This window comes from Fonsecaea monophora, assembly GCF_001642475.1.
Source record: "Fonsecaea monophora strain CBS 269.37 chromosome Unknown Scaff7, whole genome shotgun sequence".
Lineage (NCBI taxonomy): Eukaryota > Fungi > Ascomycota > Eurotiomycetes > Chaetothyriales > Herpotrichiellaceae > Fonsecaea > Fonsecaea monophora.
In genome coordinates, this window is record NW_019173938.1 from 194,984 (window position 1) to 216,321 (window position 21,338).

The 21,338-nt window shown below is 51.2% G+C and overlaps 3 protein-coding genes across 3 annotated transcripts; all 3 read left to right on the plus strand.

Moving 5' to 3' along the window:
* Positions 1-1,538: 1,538 nt before the first annotated feature.
* Positions 1,539-3,929, plus strand: AYO21_01784 (hypothetical protein; the record flags this gene model as incomplete). The annotated part of the gene is made up of 3 exons (XM_022651766.1): positions 1,539-1,838; positions 1,893-1,920; positions 1,972-3,929. The coding sequence occupies 3 exons, from the start codon at positions 1,539-1,541 to the stop codon at positions 3,927-3,929; spliced, it is 2,286 nt and encodes a 761-aa protein (XP_022515884.1).
* A 4,454-nt stretch (positions 3,930-8,383) lies between these two features.
* AYO21_01785 (hypothetical protein) lies at positions 8,384-10,750 on the plus strand (the record flags this gene model as incomplete). Its single annotated transcript, XM_022651767.1, has 4 exons — positions 8,384-9,309; positions 9,355-10,036; positions 10,083-10,451; positions 10,502-10,750. The coding sequence occupies 4 exons, from the start codon at positions 8,384-8,386 to the stop codon at positions 10,748-10,750; spliced, it is 2,226 nt and encodes a 741-aa protein (XP_022515885.1).
* Positions 10,751-12,328: 1,578 nt separating this feature from the next.
* On the plus strand, positions 12,329-19,871 carry AYO21_01786 (hypothetical protein; the record flags this gene model as incomplete). Its single annotated transcript, XM_022651768.1, has 2 exons — positions 12,329-12,458; positions 12,511-19,871. The coding sequence occupies 2 exons, from the start codon at positions 12,329-12,331 to the stop codon at positions 19,869-19,871; spliced, it is 7,491 nt and encodes a 2,496-aa protein (XP_022515886.1).
* Positions 19,872-21,338: the final 1,467 nt, after the last annotated feature.

Consider the following 21,338-nt stretch of genomic DNA (forward strand, 5'->3'; position numbering starts at 1 on the left):
GGCAAAAAGTTACTACCGGTACGACCAGATAATCTGTATCGGATGCCAGCAACCCCTGGATATCGATACTGTTAGATGTCTACCGAGTACTCGTACGCTTACCTGCTCCTAGGGTTCGCGTTGTTCTCAGATCAGATCCTAGGTTCGACAAACTATGCCCTGCCACTAGGTGAACGCTCTTCGAATGATGCCGTGCTGTGCCTCCCAGATCACCCCGATCTTCTGCGCTGCGGCTCTCTTACACTCTCTGGAGGCTTGGGTGGTTTGTGCCGAATCCCAGAAATTTCCGATTCCGCCGTTCACACCAGCCTTCGAGTGCATGGCGTGTGGACTCTTTTTAGGGCCCCTAAGTCCAGGGCCCTGGAGCTTATGGTCGATTCTGGACGCCCCGTGGGCCACCCATTGATCGACGCTCGGGATCGCCCTCAGACAACCCCAGTCAAGTCCTGGGTCTGAGTTCACGTCTGACGACACTACTACAGTACTTGCCCACCACCTGAAAGTGTGCTTAGAGCAAGCAGCAGGACCCCTGTCCCCTGCCCGACATCCACCGTCGCGGTATAGCGCTTTTGCAATCATTCGCTACTTTTTGGGCATGGGGCCTAACAGAGCCAGGAGGGGTCCCCTTCCAACTTCGAACCTTCGAGTCTTGACCTCTTCATTTCTGGACAACACCAAGCTGGGTGGTACAATAGCAATCTGTGCCCGTGGCTAGATACAGCTTCATTTTCATTTTGTACCGCGCACTTCCCTTCCCATTTCAAGCCCGGATGTAAATCCATATCACATCATTTCCCCTCATTCAGAGAAATGCTTCAACGGCCTGATTGATCATCTGATTATCGTTGGTCCCGGCGTCATAGCCGGCTTTGGTTGGCATTTGCGAACTCTGAAAACTTACCTGGCAGGCCAAATTTGCCTCATTCTACTCTGCTCAAATCACAACCCACAGAATTGAGGCAGTTGTCCCAGCGCGATAATATCTTGCGGCGAGACTCAACGAGACCTGCCTGGATTTTCCTTCGGTCCGACTGGCCTATCTGATACGGCACTTAGATGTCACATCACGCCTTTGCAATTTTTCCCACCAAACCAACCCTAAATCATTGTCAATTTGTGGCCTGAACTGAAGTCTCCCGTCTCCCACGCCTTTTACTCTGCGCCTGAAGCCTTCCCGCCGGCTGTTGATCGCTAGAGATCTGGTGGATTTGGACGGCAAGCGCTGGTAGTTGGACTGAGACAAGCGTATGGAATATCAATCGTTGTTACACCGAGCTCGACAGAAACGATTGCCGGTATCGTCATTCCTCGGTCGTCCAACAAGGAGCCTTCGGTCTCAGCAAGCGATTCTCCGTACCACAAAGTAGTGGTTGGCTCTCTCAGAAGTATTGGTGACCAGCAGGTTTATCCAGGGGCACGGCATTCTGTGAGAAAGTGCACGAGGACGACAACAAGTATTTGTTTCTATCTGTTGGCGAAATACCTTTTGTCCTGTGTCACAGTCAGCCATTTGGAATTGTGCGACTGCGCATCGAGGCATGAGCGGCCCCTACGACCACGGCATGAGTATGCCAATCCCTAATATACTGGACACAACCTATCCGATCTACGATGGCGCTTTCAACACAGCATACCCCCGGCTGTCCGGACCACCAACTCATTTCGACGGTGTTGCCTTCTGGTACAATCCCACCACCACTGAGCAACTTTACGACAGGCAGGCAAGTCTTCTCGGTGGTCGTCGTGGAGCAGCACCCCCCAATAGCATGGACTCTTCCGCTGTCAAACATCGTCGAACTCGCAGTGGTTGCTTTACCTGCCGCAGCAGGAGAGTGAAGGTACAATCCCGAACATTGCCCTGTTTAATACTCCCTCACTAATCCTTGATCAAGTGCGACGAGACGAGACCTGTCTGTGACAGTATGTGATTCTTTCAATTGCTACAAAATCTGTTACTGACTCCTAACTCAGGGTGCAAGAAGGGTAATCGTGATTGCGAGTTTCCTCAGACGACCTCGTCATCGAAGCGATCCAAGCATGGCGACGGTCGTGGAACCAAGGACCAGGCTGCGAAGAATGAGATCAAAGACGAGAGCATGGCTGGGCTGCCCACAATAAAAGACGAAAGCGAGGAAGACGAATCTCCACCGTCCCCGGCAATGACACGCCCACCACCACTGCGAAGTGACAGCGGCCAATCCGTGACACGAAGCACAAAAGCCAAGAATGCGTCGGAGGTATCATCTGGCGTCAAAGATCAAACCAGTCCACAATCGAGCGACGTATCGGATAATCGCTCAAGAGACGATACACCAGCATCGTCACTGCGCACACTTGGCAATTCTGCAGAAATGCAAGCGCGACAGGCAAAGATAAAGTCCTTGAAACCGGATCTCCAGAAGTATCTACAGTTCCAGCAGGAATACTTGACCTTTTATCACTACTTCTTCAAACTCGACCCTACGGACTTTGTGCATGCAGAATTTATCGACCTTGCTTTGACTTATGAGCCACTTTTATATGCTGCCGTGGGCTTTGCGGCATACCACTACGAATTGAAGCAGCCTGAACCCAAGTTGTCGCATTTCCTAGGGTACCACAGCAGATCGCTATCGATGCTTAGGAAATCGTTAGAAAAGCACACAAAGGTCACCGAAGCCACGCTGCTGACGGTCTTGCAATTGGCGACATTTGAAGAATACATTGGCGACTGGGTAAACCTGGTGGGACATCATCGCGCAGCCCTGACTATGGTGCGTGATCTTTATACACCCGGCACGATGATGGAGACGGATCTAGGGAGACGGATCTTCAGCTGGACCGCTCGTTTGGATGTCATTGTGGGTCTCATGGCGGGCAACGAGACACGACTGGACCGTCAATGGTTCGAGGCAAATGCGGCGTGGTACCACGGTCAAGTCGAGAGTGACCCAGAGATCGACGTCGATATCGAGAATACCATGGCGTATTTCGTGTCATCAAATCGACTGATCGGCATGGACATGGCTGCCTTATTCGCCAAGTTTGCCAAGCGAGAAATCAGCGTGGAAACGTTTTGCGCAGAAAACAGCGAGATCGTTGGCAGAGTCGAGGCCATGAAACGCCAGATTGAGTTGTTCAACGACGAATACTACCGGGTCCAAGAATTTCCGGTGGAGAAGAGTCGACCTTTGGCCGAAGACGACATTGTGAATCCTTATGTACCAGGAGGTCTCTTCAAAGACGCTCTCTGGCCGCTGAACTTTATGTGGATCGACTGGTACAGCATTGAACTGTTGCAGAGATACCAGACTGCAATGATGCTTCAGCAACCCATGCCTCCTGAACTCGAGCAGATAAGTCTGGAACAATGTCGAATTTATGAGGCTATGGAGCGGTGGCCGGACGCCCCCAATGGATCTATCTTGGGAGCCCATGCACCTCTGGGTCTTGCTTCAGTTTTCCTCAAGAAAGACGCTAGACACGTCATGTGGGTGAGAAAAAAGTTCGCCGCAGTGGAAAGACAGGGCTACATCTTCCCCCCATCGTTTCGAGAAAAGATGGCTCAGATGTGGGGTCTCACGCGCGACGAGGTTGGCGAAAACGAGGCTGTGGAAAATTGGTGGCTACCCAACGACGAAGGGAACATTCCCATGTTAAAGGAGATCCGCAAAGTGGTAACGGAAAGGCACGCAAGTGACACGATCACCAGCATGGAGTCTGTTGCCAGCGTCCGAGATTTGAAGGCCATCTTCGAGAAGCTAGATCTTCGGACTCAGTCGGTTGCAAAATCAATGGGCAGTGACGGCCAATTCAGTCCACAAAGTGACACCAGCGGACCCATCAGTGACCGCGGAAGCAACCCCAGCTTCAGTCCCACCAACATGAACTTTGCGGATGCGGTAAAAGGGAGCATATCAGGAGCCGTGCAAGAAGGAGGGGGTCTCTGAAACGAAGAGCCACGCGAGCTCATATCGACGTCACGCGAAGACCATGAAAGCAATATGCGAGGCTTGCTAGGAGTCCTGCACGAACAGCAAATACTCCGATGCGCCAACAAGACGAGACGAGACGATGGACCCAAAAAAGCGAATGATCCAAAACTCGGGCTATCTGTCAGACGCTGGGTTCAAACGAGTCGGCTGCTTCGACATGGTCTTTTCGGACTTTCAAATTCTGGACATACAACCAAGGTGTCCGTGTACAAAGCTATCGAGTCGACGTGCAGGCCAGGGAGATGACCCTTCAGTACGATCCTCCGACTTCATGATTGAGCGTATGACAAGACCAAACTGTCGACTCTGTCCCTCTCCACTCTATCCACCATTTGCCTTTTCCGGTGGCAAAGCTGTATTCTATTCTGTCGTGTCAAAGGGCTCGAACACATCTGCAAATGGTCAAGATCATGTTTAATACCAAGGTGCAGTACGACATTTTCACAACTCTTTTCACTCGTGGAGGTGTTGCATATAGAAAAAGAACGAGGGGGAGAGAGATGGAGAAAGAGAAAGCCATACGAGGTTTACTATACCAGCCACCAAAGAACTGGCGTCGTGCTCTAGGCTATTATTCACCACGCCTATCGAGCCCAGATACAATGTTTTTTTTCTTCTTAGGCATCAAAAAAGAAAGAAAAGTAATAGATTAAAGGGAATTGGCCAGCCAGCCACATCACACACACACAACTCACGTCTACTCTTTAAGAGTCTGTCTCTACTCCTTCCCGCGCGCGGACATTAACGTGCACGCATGATACCCTGAAAATTGCAAGTATTGTACTTCGAAGTCCACGACGTGTATCGTCTCTCTTTTTCCCGAAACGCCCAAAACAATAACAAGGCCGAGGCGTCCTCGGGATGTCGAGTACTTACTACTCGTATTTTACTTCGAACGAGGTTCCAAATGTGCTGTAGGTACTGACAGGGTCGGAAGAACAAGCATGAACCCAGTCAACACATTAAAAATAAACACCCTGGAAAGAGAACAAACCATCAAGCAAACAAACAAACCATCAATCAGTCAATCACTCGGTCAGATACATTTACCCTTGCTGACTCGTACTCCGAAGTTGTGATCAAGAGGTTGGCCCGCCCAATGATCACCCCTCCCCTCAGAGAAAAAAGGCGAATACGCTTCCCGTCCCGTTCTCACTCGGCACTCGCCGTCGTTCAACGGTCATCCTAAAAGAGCCCATGTCTCCGGGGTTATCAGCAGTGGAGTTTGAACATCTTGGAGTGGTCGCAAGGGAGGGGGGGTAGCTTTTTTCTTTTCGAGCCTGGCCACTTGCTTTTTGACCCAAAAATCTTGTGGTGGACTGAGTTGGGGGGGTTGACCAAGGCCCTTGGTCCCCCCCAAGAAGGCCTTTCGATTGTAATACCCGGCCCATCATCGATGCAGTTGAATTGCTGTGGAGAGGGAGAAACACAAAACTCCCAAAAAGCGCCCTATTTTTTTTTTTCCTTCTTTGTGAAGGAGGGGGAAAGTTTGACCCAAATGGCTTACTTTCGTGGATGTTGGGCACGTACCTCTTACATACCCGCTACCGGCATTTGCACTTGTACAGAAACTTTCCGTGGTACTCGCTGGGCGAGTGTCCTAGTCCTAGAGAACTGACTTGCATTTTCTTGTTTTATCTTCAGACGCTCTTGTTGTCAGTCGTTTTCCGAAACGGGCCTCCCTCAATCGTTGTCCTCGGAGTCGCAAGTCTTCTGAAACGGTCCACATGGGCGGATGAAAGTGTTTGTGGCTCGGGCTGGTTTTAAAGGTCCACATTAAGTTGCTGGCTTCGACTTTCCAGCTAAGCTCGACGGGAATAGGCTGGCTCCATCCACAAGCAAGGTACCGGGTGCGTGGTCTTCTCAGTTCTGTGTCACCTGTAGCGGCGGCCATAGTGGATATCGCACCAAGTCCAGTCTCCGTCTGAAAGTTTACTTCCCATTCGTGTCGGAGGGTGTACACTCAGTCCCGAAGCTCGACCAAAATGAGAAATGAATACGAGGTTTATGCAGAGGCTCGGAAAACCCGGACTCATTTGGCCTTTGCAACCGCCGCAACAAAGCCGAACTGTCCTTGGAGCTGCAGGGTAGTCACACGGGATGCTTCATCCAGTCTAGCCTCGTGAAGTCTGAAAGCAAGAAGCCCTGACATACCTCATCCCCCCCTTGAGGTGTAGGATACGGCGGCATTGGAAAGATAAAGAGAGCAGGCGTCGTGCCTTTGGATAGCATAGTGTTTGTGAGTATGGCGTGGCCCATGTAGTTGCCTTGGCTGGCGGCGCTCGCACAAGATTCGACGCGTTACCATTTGTATGTTTGAGTATTTGGAGGGAGCACTACCGTCATGGTGCCGCCTCTTGTTAGCGTGCCGGCCCGGGTTGTTGGCAATAGTGGTTGACATTAACATAGCAACCCTGCGGTCGGTATGTAGCTGTACCTTGCCCTTGCTGCCATTCTGTCGTGATTTAGGGTTCGAAACTGCTTGGGAGAACTTTCACTTGTCTCCCACGGGTAGTGCGGACTGTCATCCACCATCGCAGACTCTGTTGTCTAACCACGCAGGGGGGGGCCGAGCAAGCCCAACCTTCTCTTCAGTAGAGGACCTATACAAAATGGTGTACGACTGACCGGGATCGGCGGGGGTCCGACCGCTTTGAAGCCCCCCAGGGCTTGCCCATTGTCGCATCGTACACTCGCATGGCAAACGGCCACAGGGTGGGATCCGCCATTCAGTTCCAATCAGCTGCGTCTCCCGAACTGCGCCAAGCTCGACGACCAGAGAATATGAGTTTAGTGTTGAAGCTTGCAATAGCAGCTAAAAGGATACACTTCCCAGAAAACCACCACCATTCTAGCCTGGAGTAGTTGGGTCTTGCAATGAAGTGTTGTCTCCCGTACATCTAGCATACGCTGGGGGTGGTCCAGTCAGGAGACCACTGCCACGAACGAGCCATCATCCAGACGGTATATTGCTTGTTTTCATTGGAGGTGTACTCGATACCTCAATCCCTGTTGTGGGTAGAACATGTCCATCCTGCCCAAGACAGTGACGGTCCGTCCACGAAAATCTGCTGCGGATAGCGTACATTACCTGATAAAGAGCCAGTGTAAATCCTTGTGGTAACCGAAAAGCATGAAGGAAGCCTCTCGTGGTGACATTAGAGGAAGAGAATGTGTGAAGATCCCCACACGCTGCAAAAGGCTGTCGGATGCAGGCTAGTCTAACCTGCAGTGGTGGGGTTGATTTGGCCATACATTGGGAGACGGAGGATGTCCGGCTCCAGTACTCTGAGAGCTCGATTCTTCGAGGGATTGTCGCGCGTCCAACTTCGCCTGCACCAAGATCTACTGGCCCAAGAGTCATCATCATCGCCGTGGCCTTGGTGGTTGCCCCTTAGTCGTCAATGTTTGATCCCAGTTCTCCAGGAAGCCAAAGGAAGGAATGCAAGGTCCAGCTGGACATACTCGTGAGATGGATCGACGACAGGGTTGGTGGCGACTCTCCCCGCGCCGAGAAGAGCCATGAGGAAAGAGAAAATCAGGTGGGGGGCCATGCAGTTCGCTGAATCCTTGGGGGCAATAATCTTGTCAACTAGCATGAGCCACAAAAGGTCATTTAGGCATAGATAGATCTGCTGGGTTTTCTCCTTGTTGGCTTTTCGCCGACTGCAAGGTTTGTAATTGACACAATGCCATGGGGTTTCTGAGAATACGAGACAGGGAATGGCAACGCGTGTGTGGATAGCTGCTGGCTAGAGATAACAGCGATCGTAAAACAAAGAGTCTCGGAGGCTAGAGCGATTTGAGGACAATTATCGTGAACATGACGAGCAGAAGTGAAGGGATTCTAACAATCCGGCAATATTGCGATTGGGCCTTAAAGCTATTGTTATTCGATAGGACTGAACGTCCATTTTCTGTCGAGTAATGCCTCCTCTTTTCCTAGGGCAATGCCATCCAGCAAAGGCTTACGGTATGATTCTGATTGTAGTGATCCTTTGGGGACCAACGATTGGTGCAACAAAAACACTCGGTAGTGTCCACAGTGAATTCATTTGGTACCGGACAGCAACTTCACAGGCGCAAAGATGTTGTTGCCTGCCGGGTCTAATGGACATGAAGGACACAAAGAGCATCAGCCACGCCACTAATGAAGGAGAGTGTGAAACGTGGGAAAGGACTAAGCATCCAGGCATCTGTGCTTCTCTCGCTTCGTCCCCTGGCGCAGCTGCGGAATGAAATTCGGGTTGTGATCGGCGCACTTTCCCCATTCGGGTGCGCAATAAATATTTTTCCACCGCGCAATGCGACCAACACGATCGGAATGGGTACTGTGAGAACTCACTTTGCCTTCACCAACTAACTTCTCTTCTCAAGTATCTCACCACAGAAGTCTCAGTTCCTGAGTCATGGACTCGTATCGCCCTTCTAGTGACGATCATCGGCCTTATCGAGATAGCGATTCTTACCGGCCCCGTCGCTATGACCCTCCGCCCCCGCCTCGACCTCCAGCGAACAGCGGCAGCGGCATGTACTACTTCCAAGGCTCGCTCAACTCACGCGACAGAGATCCGCCGGCACCCTCTGGCTATCGCTCAAGATCTGAGTATCATGGTGCGCGGTCGCAGCCCCGACGAGACCAAGCTCGCAGACCTCCGCCGGCTTTTCGTAAGACAGCGGCAGACAGGCCTTTGCTGAGACTTCGCCATGACGACTCGACAGATCCCTCCCTCGAAGATCCCAACTCGACCTCCAAGTCCAAGTTTCGCAACGTTGACGAACTCACTGATAGTGAAGAAGAGGAAATGGCGCAATCCGACGAAGACGAAGAGGTGGATCGGCGAGCGAACAAACGTGCCCGAGTAAATGGACCCGAATCTACTGCCATGCTTGCGCCGCCAAAATGGTCAAATCCTGATCCATACACCTCGCTCCCTCCTCAGACAGAGGCACCTGCTAAACGCATTGATGTCGTCAAACTCATCCGGAAAGCTCGCATCGACGGCACCCGTAGTCTCGTAAACGTCAACCTAGCCCACGACTTCATCTCCTTTGATAGCGAAGAACAAACTCCAGGTGAAAAGTCGGAATCTCCGGCACCTCGCTCAGAACTTCCACTGGCGTCCAAGGCATCGGCCCCTCGAGGAGAGATCAAGACCACTGTTATAGGCAAGAGAAAGCGAGGAGCCTCTCTGGGTGAAGAAGTACCGCTGCCACGGTCTGACAACCAAATTTATGCCGATCGACATGTGCAGGAAGAGTGGAGAGCTACACCCGGGGTCGACACAACGCCGTGGCTGGCCTCTCATCCGCCTAGTGACATTCCTTTAGTCGCGTAAGTGAGCACGCATATTTTCCACTTCGCAACTAACCGGCACAGTTTCCACAAAGAGATCATTGACTTCTACGACTGGGTCAAACCGAAACCTCATGAGGAGGATGTCCGTGGCGATGTCTTTCGACGCTTGAATACCATCTTACAAAGTTTCACATATGGGGAACTGAGAGCCTTCGGGTCTTATGCTGCCGGCTTGTACTTGCCCACCGGAGATATGGACCTGGTCTACCTCACTCGCAACTTCAGACCTGGCCGATTCTCTCAAGACGATTCGAGGCGACTCGTCTACGACTGTGCCAGATTTCTCAGGACAAGGAACATCGCCGAAGGACTCGTGGTACCTATCCCCAGGGCCAAAGTACCCATCATCAAGTTCGTGGATAGAGTCAGCGGCCTCAAGATTGACCTCTCTTTCGACAATGACACCGGTGTTGTTGCTATTGACACATTCCACAAGTGGAAGCAGGAATATCCGGTTATGCCAATGATCGTGTCAGTGGTGAAGCAGTATTTGATGATACGAGGGTTGAATGATGTTTCAACCGGTGGTTTGGGTGGCTTTTCAACTATCTGCTTGGTCACCAGCCTGCTCCAGCATTTCCCAACTCCTAGGCGGCCTATCAACCTTGGCGACGTCCTCCTGCAGTTTTTCAACTACTACGGAAACCTGTTCGACAAGGATGAGGTGGCTATCCGACTCGATCCGCCCGGATATCTGCACAAGGTAGTTTCGCCCGTCCTGTTTCGTTCCTACTAACAAAGAATTCCAGGCATCTCACCGACCTCGATTCGATGAAAGAGAATCAAGACGACTTACTATCATTGATCCACATCGCGCGGACAACAACATCTCAGGTGGAACCAAAGAAATCGATAAGATCTTCAAATGTTTTTCCGAGGCATACAAGGCGCTTATGAATCGACTCTGCGCGTACGAAAGACGAGATCCACGAGCTCCCCAGGGGAGCTTTTTGGAATGTCTCATTGGTGGCAACTTCACGTCTTACGAGTCGCAACGAAAGAAACTGCTTGATCTTTTTTCATCGCCCGATGATACAAGATCTGTTGTGAAGAATGGAGGATACTCGTCTAGGGTGTCTCATCGACCGGCAGTTGTCCACACGCATGGTAGACGGAACGTACGTTGATAGGTCCTGTTTTGCAGAGCAGGAAGCTTGACGTGTTCTAGGATCAGACGGACGAATCTGGCGGCTCCGTGGAGAGAATACCTGCACCAACTAAGAAGCTAGGTAAAGGTGAAAGACGAGCGAAGCGCCTTAAAGACTTGCGACCCGACCTCGCGCCATCGATACGGAATACTATTAGTCTCATTGATGCTTTGAAGATTGGAGGCTACAAAACACCACAAGAGATGGATAATGACCTCCAGATACGGGAAGCCGCAGCGGCCAAGATCGCAGCGGCCAAGGTCCAGTGATATCAAGAGCATTTGTCAGTCGAATCACTCTTACGAGTTATCTATCACAAGCTGGCACCATTGGATTCGGACCGTGTCTCGAAGATTGCAAGTTGTCTGACAACTGATGTTGCATATTGACAGTGACAGTGCCTTCAGAGCTCTGCGTCTCAGAGTTCCTGCCTCGAATCGCACCCACTTGAAAAATGCCAGCAATGGTTTCTTCCTTCCATACTAACATAAACCATGGATTCAGAGACTGCTGACAAGTTTATAGACTGTTGTTATCCTACAACGGCTGGTGCCTCCTGAGTTAGATCGGGCACGAGGTGTCATGAAGACCATGGATGATCTTCTCTATCTTTTCCTTTCTAGTCCTTGGCTCCTGCGTGATCACCTGTGCTGTGAAGGGGTAGCCATTCGCGCGTTCCGAGGGAGGATTGGAACAGTATCAGGGGCTTGTATAGCGTCCACTACCGAACCTACTAACCAAGAATCAACCTACTGAGAGGAGGAAAACGCGTGACACCCCAAGCTCCACGGCACGAGAGACCAGACGCCAACTGGTTCAAGGTCCCCTCAAGTGCAAGGCGGCTTTTGCCACGCAAGTGGTGCCTATCAGTGCTCTTCAGCTCTGCCCTGCCGCCCCTTTTCTCATTGTCAAAGTGCTTTATGCACTATGGCGGAGAGGAAACCCCGGTGGCAGACCAATATATTGGCATCGGTGTCCTGGTGCTGCATGGTCTCATGATTTTGAGGATGGTACTTGGTACTCTTGGAGGCAGTCATGGGGGGCGAGGTGCAAGGCTGACAGAGTAACTTCGGTGGTCGCTGATGGGTGGCTGAGGAGGGGCTGCAATTGATTCCAAGACTGGTCGTGAATGACTCCTTCTGTTGCTCAACCTCTCGTTGAATACCGATCTCCTATATATTATCGGCCTTCTGAACAAGGCTTGGGTAGCAAATGAAAGAAACAGAGAGTGTCGAAAGAAGTTCTCTTGATATGCAATGAACATGGAGCAAGACATATCGAACGACGAGTTGCACTACACCGCCCGGTTGGGTCGACAGGAAAGTAGAGACCGGTAAGGCGTTGTCTGCCTTTTTACATACGAGAACGACTACAGTGCTACCCAAAATAGATACGTAGAGGGCGAGACAGCGGTACCTAGAGAGGATAGGGGAAGTTAAGCATCTGGGCTCTTCTGGGTTGATGTGGTAGGTTATTCTAGGCCTGTCTGCACCCAAGAAACCGCTTCAACGAGTTTAATAGGGGGCTTAGGGGGCCATACCACGCCTACTGTACCTGGTTGGGGACTATTCTGGCACTCTGGGTCACTCACCCGCTGCTCCGCCGCCAAGCACAAGCGCAGGCACCCTGCCAGCCTGACTTTCACTAGTCTCCGCATGCATGTTCAGCGGCGGAACATCGACATGGGAATTCCTGCCTCCCCTCATGTAGAGCAGAGCAAAAAGTCACTCGAAGCATGGAATAGGCCAACATTTCGTCCTCGACAACACCTCACAGCGGACACACATTAGCATCTCCATCCGCAACATCGCGTCCAGAGGTCATCCTGCGGACCATGTTCCTGCACTATGGCGTCGTCGCAAGGTCCCGTTCCAGACCCCAGCGAACGCATCTTCGTTGATCTACGAAGCAAGAATGACGAAATCAAAAGCAAGGCTGCAGCAGAGCTGCGTGACTTGATCACACTGCTCTCGAGAGGTCAGTCTCATTCCCGGTCTCGCCTCTTGATTTACTGACCTGTTTTTCATAGAATGGTCCCCCGAACGATTCAGCGCATTCTACGACAGAGTGACCACCCGCATCAGCAACCTCATTGTGCAGGCACCAGACCCGAGTGATAAAGTCGGAGGAGTCCTGGCCCTGGACCGACTTATAGACTGCGAGGCAATAGATCCTGCCCAGAAGGCTTCAAAATACTCCAATTACTTGCGGGCAGCGTTGAAGAGCAATGACTACAGTGTGTTGGATGCGGCCAGTCGGGCGCTGGGCCACCTGGCTCGACCTGGGGGGGCATACACAGCAGAGCTTGTCGAAGCCGAGATGACTTCGGCCTTTGAATGGTTACAGCCAGAAAGCAAACAAGAAAGCCGCAAACTGGCAGCCGTGCTTCTCATCCGCGAGCTGGCCAAAAACTCCCCAACCCTTGTATACGGCTTCATCCCCCAGATTTTCGAGCTGATCTGGAATGCCCTGCGAGACCCTAAAGACCTCATCCGCCGGATCGCCGCCCAGTCTGTCAGCGCATGCTTTGGTGTCATGGTTGCAAGAGACACGCAGTTTCAAAATCATTGGTTTGCCAAAATATACTCCAAGACCCTCGAGGGCTTCCGTCCAAACACCTCTGTTGATGAGACGCTCGGTTCTCTCTTGATCTTGAATGAACTGCTTCAACAAGGGAATATGTTCATGCACGACTTCTACAGAAACGCCTGCGAAACTGTGCTCCGGCTGAAGGACCACCGCGACCCCAGGATTCGTACCCAGATTGTACAGATCATTCCAGTCCTGGCCGAGTACGCCCCTCTCGAGTTCATCAACAACTACTTGCACAAGTTCATGATCTACCTCCAAGCACAGCTCAAGCGGGAGAAGGAACGCAACCAAGCATTTATCGCCATTGGCCAGATTGCCGATGCCGTCGGTAGTGCCATTGCCCAATATCTTGATGGCATCATTCTCTACATCCGGGAATCGCTGAGTGCAAAGACCAAGAATCGAGCGGCAGTTGATGAGGGCCCGATGTTCAAGTGTATCAGCATGCTTGCAGGAGCGGTCGGCCAGACACTTAGCAAGTATATGGAGGCTCTCCTAGATCCGATCTTCGCTTGTGGTCTTACCGAACCCATGGAACAGGCTCTTGAGGATATGGCGCACCACATCCCACCAATTCGGGCGACCATCCAGGACAAATTGCTAGATCTTCTGAGTCTGATACTGGTGCGAACTCCTTACAGACCTCTGGGCTGCCCACCAAATTCTTCGCCGCCCCTGCCGTCATTTGCAAAGGACTATGGAGGCATGCCCGCCGAACACAGCCCTTATGAGATTACGCTAGCTCTCAAGACCTTGGGAAAGTTCGACTTCTCAGGTCACATACTTAACGAGTTCGTCAGGGACGTCACACTTCGCTACGCAACTAATGACAACCCGGACATTCGACGTGCAGCTGCACTCACTTGCTGCCAGCTGTTCATGCAGGACCCTATCCTTCATCAGACCAGCAACAATGCTATCCAGGTCGTTGGTGAGGTAGTGGATAAACTCTTGACTGTTGCAGTTGGTGATCCCGACGCCGACATACGAGTGACTGTCCTTCGAGCCCTGGATCGAAAGTTCGACAAGCATTTGGCCCGGCCAGAAAACATCCGCTGTCTGTTCTTGGCCGTAAACGACGAGGTCTTCCCTGTTCGTGAGGCAGCCATCGAAATCATTGGCAGGTTGACGACAGTCAACCCGGCTTATGTGTTTCCGCCTCTACGAAAACTTTTGGTCAATCTGCTCACTGGTCTCGGCTACTCTAATACAGCAAAGCAAAAGGAGGAGTGCGCCCGTCTGATCAGCTTGTTTGTCTCGAATGCTACTTCTCTCGTGAGGACTTACGTGGAAGCCATGGTTTCTGCTCTTCTACCTAAAGCGACCGATACGAACCCAGGGGTCGCTTCGACAACCATTAAGGCCCTTGGAGATCTCACTTCTGTTGGTGGAGAGGAAATGGCTCAACATATTCCAGAGCTCATGCCCATCATCATCGATGCGCTGCAAGATCTCGGCTCACACGAGAAACGCGAAGCAGCCATGATGACCCTACGAGCCCTCGCAATCAATTCCCAATATGTGATTGATCCCTACCTGGATTATCCCGAACTTCTTGGAATTCTCATCAACATAATCAAAACAGAAGCGCACGAAGAGCTAAGAACAGATGCTATCAAACTAGTCGGTGTCTTGGGTGCCTTGGATCCCTACAAATATCAGCAGCTCAGTGAATCGGTGGCAGAGAAACAAAGCAAGACAGAGACACAGCCAGTGTCTGATGTTGCTTTGATCATGCAAGGCTTGACGCCATCGAACGAGGAATTTTACCCTACGGTCGTGATCAATACACTCATGCAAACCATCCTGGCCGATCATACACTCGTTCAGTATCACAGTGCCGTGATCGATGCGGTTGTGACAATTTTCAAGACAATTGGCATGAAGTGCGTGCCATTCCTGGGTCAAATCATACCCGGGTTTCTCGGCGTCATTCGCAGCTCCCCTCCTCCTCGCCTGGAGTCGTATTTCAACCAACTTGCGGTTCTTGTCAACATTGTCCGTCAGCATATCCGTGCTTATTTGCACGATATCATCGAGGTCATACGGGAATTCTGGAACGTATCAAGACAGGTCCAATCCACGATTTTATCCTTGATCGAGGCAATCTCCAAGTCTTTGGAAGGCGAATTCCGCCGATACCTGGCAGGACTGTTGCCGCTCATGCTGGGCGTGATCGAAAACGACACAGATCTGAGGAGAGAGTCTTCCATCCGCATCCTGCACACATTTCTTGTCTTCGGCTCTAGTGGAGAGGAGTACATGCACATGATTGTACCGGCAATTGTTGGCATTTTCGAAAACCCCGCGGCACCTCCTAATGCCCGCAGGGCAGCAATTGATACATTGGGGAAACTGTCTCGAAATGTCAATGTGACGGACTTTGCGTCCCTCATGATCCACCCGTTGGCAAAGATATTGTCTTCTCCTGAGAAAGTCGTGACAAACTCCTCGGAACGGTCACTGAAATCCGCTGCGCTAGACTGCATCTGCGCACTGATATATCATCTTGGACAGGATTTTGTGCACTACTTGCCTCTCATCGAACGGTCTACAAAGGCGGGCCAGATCAACTCTGAGAGGTTCCAGAAACTGATAGAGAATTTCAAGACCGGTAAAGCTCTGCCGGTCGACTTTTACCCAGAGGAACAATATGGAGCAGCGACCGAAGACACAAGCTACTCCAATATCACCTCGATGAGGCTTCCCGTCAATCAGCAGCATTTAAAGAGTGCCTGGGACACCTCTCAGAAATCCACAAAGGAGGACTGGCAGGAGTGGATGCGACGCTTCAGCGTTGAACTACTGAAGGAGTCTCCGTCGCACGCTCTGCGGGCCTGCGCGAGTCTGGCTGGTGTTTATCAACCACTGGCCAAGTATCTTTTCAACTCCGCATTCGTCTCGTGCTGGACAGAGTTGTATGATCAATACCAAGAACAACTTATCCAGTCGTTTGAGAAGGCTCTAATCTCTCCGAACATCCCTCCAGATATTTTGCAGACCTTGCTTAACTTGGCAGAATTCATGGAACACGACGACAAATCTCTTGCGATCGACCTTCGAACACTAGGACGATACGCCGCCAAATGCCATGCATTTGCCAAAGCACTCCATTATAAGGAACTTGAGTTTGAGCAGGATCAAAATAGCCAGAGTGTTGAGGCCCTCATCAGCATCAACAACCAACTCCAACAGTCCGACGCTGCTATTGGCATTCTTCGAAGAGCACAAGTCTTCGGCGAAGTCGAGTTGAAGGAGGCATGGTTCGAAAAGCTACAGCGATGGGAGGAAGCGTTGGCAGCATATCAGAAGCGCGAGAAGATTGAGCCAGACAATTTCGACGTGATTATGGGCAAGATGAGGTGTTTGCATGCCCTGGGCGAGTGGAAAATGCTGTCTGAGATCGCACAAGAACATTGGAACAGCGCATCAACGGAGAACCGCAAGAACATGTCTGCTCTGGCTGCCGCGGCGGCTTGGGGCAGAGGCGAATGGGACTTGATGGACAACTACATCAGCGTCATGAAAGAGAGCTCACCCGACCGAGCATTCTTTGGTGCTATCCTTGCCATCCAACGAAACAATTTTGCAGAAGCCCGCAGTTTCATCGTCCGGGCACAAGATGGTGTCAACTCAGAGATTGCAGCAACCATTGGTGAATCTTACAACCGTGCTTACAGTGTTGTGGTCAGGGCACAGATGCTTGCAGAGCTTGAGGAAATCATTCTCTTCAAGCAAAGCGAAGGCAACCTCGAAAAGCAAAACGCCATGAAAGTGCTCTGGAATAAGAGACTTCTCGGGTGTCAGTCCAATGTTGAGGTTTGGCAACGAATGCTCAAGGTTAGGGCCCTTGTTCTCACCCCTTCAGAAAATCCAGATATATGGATCAAGTTCGCAAATCTCTGTCGAAAATCGGAGCGTATCGGCCTGGCCGAGAGATCCCTGGCCTCTCTAGGAGGTAGTGGCAATCTTGCTGCTACTGGTCCGGGCGCGGCGCCGCCACCAGTTGCATATGCTCGTCTCAAATTCACTTGGGCCACAGGAAACCAACAACAAGCTCTGACATACTTGCGAGACTTCACCACCCGACTAGCTGACGAATATCAACAAGCCAACACTGCTCTGGCCAGTGGCATGCACAACGACAGGATGAACAATATGAATGGTCTTGATATGAACGGACATGATGCGATAGCTCAAAGGAGAAGACACGAGGACTTGGAGAAGTATGCGAAACTCCTTGCCAAGTGCTACCTCCGACAGGGAGAATGGCAGTCTTACCTTCTGAGGGGCGACTGGACGAGTCCACGAGCTCAAGATCCAGTACGCGACATCCTCAATTCGTACCAGTTGGCGACGCAATACAATGAGTCATGGTACAAAGCATGGCATGCCTACGCGTTGGCGAATTTCGAAGTCGTCACATCGATGGCGTCCCATACCGATCAAGACAAAGTCCGCAACCTTCCTGAGCACGTGATTCAGAACCACGTTGTTCCTGCCATCGGAGGCTTCTTCCGCTCGATTGCACTCTCCAAGACAAGCTCGCTACAAGACACACTTCGGCTGCTGACGTTGTGGTTTGCTCATGGCGGTCATAGTGAAGTCAATCAGGTGGTGATTGAAGGATTTGCTTCCGTCAGTATTGATACCTGGTTGGAGGTTATACCCCAGTTGATCGCTAGAATCAATCAGCCAAACGCCCGGGTGCGAGCGGCTGTGCACAGGCTGCTCGCAGAAGTTGGTAAAGCGCATCCTCAAGCGCTAGTCTATCCGTTGACGGTTGCAATGAAGTCGTCAGTCGCGCGACGAGCCAACTCAGCAACTCAAATCATGGATAGCATGAGAACGCACAGTGCTCGACTGGTTGAGCAAGCAGATCTGGTTAGCCATGAACTCATCAGAGTCGCGGTGCTGTGGCATGAGCTTTGGCATGAAGGCCTGGAGGAAGCCTCTCGCCTGTACTTTGGTGATCATGACGTGGAGGGAATGCTTGCCACTCTGGCTCCACTCCACGAGCTCCTTGATCGCGGTGCCGAAACTCTCAGAGAGGTGTCATTTGCTCAGGCGTTTGGCCACGACCTTGCGGAGGCGCGTGCGTTCTGTAACGCTTTCCGACGCTCGAAGGAAATTGGCGACCTCAATCAAGCTTGGGACTTGTACTATGCGGTCTTCAGAAAGATCGCGAGGCAACTTCCCCAGCTGATGAGTTTGGATCTCAAATACGTGTCCCCTCGACTAAAGGATGCTCATGATCTCGACCTTGCAGTTCCTGGAACTTACCAGTCGGGCAAACCCATTATTCGGATCGTTAGCTTCGACCATGTTCTCACAGTGATACCCTCCAAGCAACGACCGAGAAAGACGACACTGAAAGGGTCAGATGGTGTGTCGTATGCGTTCCTCCTCAAGGGTCACGAAGATATCAGACAAGATGAGCGTGTGATGCAGCTGTTTGGGCTTGTCAACACCCTTCTGAACAACGACACCGAATCATTCAAGAGACATCTCAACATTCAACGATTCCCAGCTATACCGCTGTCGCAGAACTCTGGTTTGTTGGGCTGGGTGCCAAATTCTGATACTCTTCATAACTTGGTTAAGGAGTACCGCGAGTCAAGGCGGATCTTGCTGAACATTGAGCACAGAATTATGCTGCAAATGGCTCCTGACTACGACAACCTCACACTCATGCAGAAGGTGGAAGTTTTCGGGTACGCAATGGACAACACGACCGGGAAGGATTTGTACCGTGTGCTTTGGCTGAAGTCCAAGAGCTCCGAAGCCTGGCTTGATCGGCGAACAAACTACACCCGCTCACTCGCTGTCATGTCAATGGTTGGATATATCCTCGGGTTGGGGGATCGTCATCCATCAAATCTCATGCTTGACCGCATCACTGGCAAGATCATCCACATCGACTTTGGTGATTGTTTTGAAGTAGCCATGCATCGCGAAAAATATCCAGAAAGAGTCCCCTTCCGGCTGACGCGGATGCTCACCTTCGCCATGGAAGTCAGCAATATCGAAGGGTCGTTCCGCATAACATGCGAGAACGTCATGCGCGTCATCCGCGAAAACAAGGAGTCGATTCTGGCAGTGCTTGAAGCCTTCATCCACGATCCCTTGCTTAATTGGCGTCTCAACACCCGCGAGTCTCCGCCCAGACCACACTTCCGCTCCGAACGGAGGCAAAGCATCATCGAAGCCCCCGGTGCACAGGGAGGAGACTATGATCGCAGTCCTATGGAGAGTGCGAACAACCCGGCAGCGATGATGAACAACCAGGGACAGAGCCATGTTGGTGCACCTCCAGGACGTCGACACCGTCGCAGCAGTGTTCTTGATCCAGCGATGGTAGGCGGAAGTGTGCTTGACAAGACAACGGACAACAATGCCGCAGCTCAGGAAGCAAAGGAGGTACAAAATGCCCGAGCTTTGCAAGTGCTAGCCCGCGTCAAGGAGAAATTGACAGGACGTGACTTCAAGCCTGCGGCGCCAGGTACACCCTCATACGCTATGGCAACAGCCCTTCGCGCGGACGTCAACGGTCTTGGCCTCGAATCTCTGATGAACGTGAACGGCGGGGCGATGAACAACTTGACCAATGGCGCGATTGGGGCCGTGGATATGCAGCCACACGGCAAACAGGTCTCGATTGCAGGCACAGCACCCGAGACGACCATGGCGGGGATCGGTGGATTGGGAGTTGCGGAGCAGGTGGATCGCTTGATTCTGCAAGCGACGAATGTGGAGAATCTATGTCAGCATTATATTGGGTGGTGTTCGTTCTGGTGATTGGGGTGGGTTGGAAATGGAGGACTATCTTAATTCCTGTTTGTGCGGGAGATATTTGCCTCTCCTGAGACGAGGGGATGCCTTTGAACCACGGGCTTTGGTCTGGGTCTGCGTTTGTGTCACATCCATATCGCTCAGAGAGGTCATGCTGGCTTCCTGCATGTCTCGGCCTTGTCTATAACGAGGACGACACTGGACTGGCCAGGAATTAGCAGATGGAAGAAAAATGAATCGCAAAGGCAATGGCAAAAGTCGATCTGTGGCGGTCGGAACCCCGGGGAGGCTGATCGTCCATCAACTTTCCTCGTATTTACGCTTTCCTTCACCCAAGTTACAAACTGTAGCCGGATGGTAGAGGACACCAATTGATTGTAACGCATAGGAAGGAGGGGGCATAGAGCAGCATGGGCATTTCATAGCATAGTATAGTATGGCAACACGTGCACGCACGCATGCATGGCGTGGCGTAGTATTTATTGTATGGTATGGTACGGCATTACACTGGTTCAACGTTAAAGCTATCATAGCATACCACAGCACAGCACAGTATAGTATAATACCTACGTAAAGGCCTTGCACTTTGGTAAAATACCAGTCAGAGGAGCTGCTGCTCAGTTACTCGGTTCCTTAGTTCCATAGGTACATAGGTACATATGTACATACCTAGGTAGGTTGGTAGGTACCTACAGTACCTGAGGAGGTATATATGTACGTACCACCGCGTGAAGTCGAAAAAACGCCCCTCTTGCAAAATTTTCTGAATCCGTACAAAAGCGACATGGAATACGGCGGCAAATGTGCGTGCATCACGGTGCAGTTGGACGAGGGATAAGGTATACGAGGTATACGAGGAGACTAACGCTAACGCTAAATGGAAATAAATACCCTGTACATATTAATACAGGTGCAGAAGTCTAAATCGGAATGGAGCAGAGTGTTATTATGTACGAGGTACAGAGTAGTATGTGTGTAGAAATCAATCGGATTGAATCAGTCAATTCAATCAATGGCAGTGTCATTACTGAAGCCTACAATAAAGCATTTATTTGGGCGTCAGGTACGAGGTACTCAGCTCGGTATTTGCATCCATACCAAACAGGACCAAAGAAAAACTCCATGCCTCGATTTTACCTGCTCGCCACGCCACCTTGAAATATCAGCAAGTCAAATGGTTTCTCGCATGCATTTTTCTTTTCCGCTTTTGTCTTTTTTGATTTCTGGTCCTGGCTTGCCTTTTTTGGACCTTCTGTAATCCACTTTGCGCGATGGTCTACTTGGTAATGTCGAGTTCGGCTCATGCTTTTCCAGATGACATGCACCCAATCGTGACAACCTTGAACAACGCCCGTAAATAAAAGAGCCGGATGCATATTTTCTGAGACAAAAATAGCTCGGTGTCCACATGTTGGATCGTTTTCGGTATCTGCCTGGTCGGGAAGACATGCTCGTGCGCTGCTGGCAGAAAGG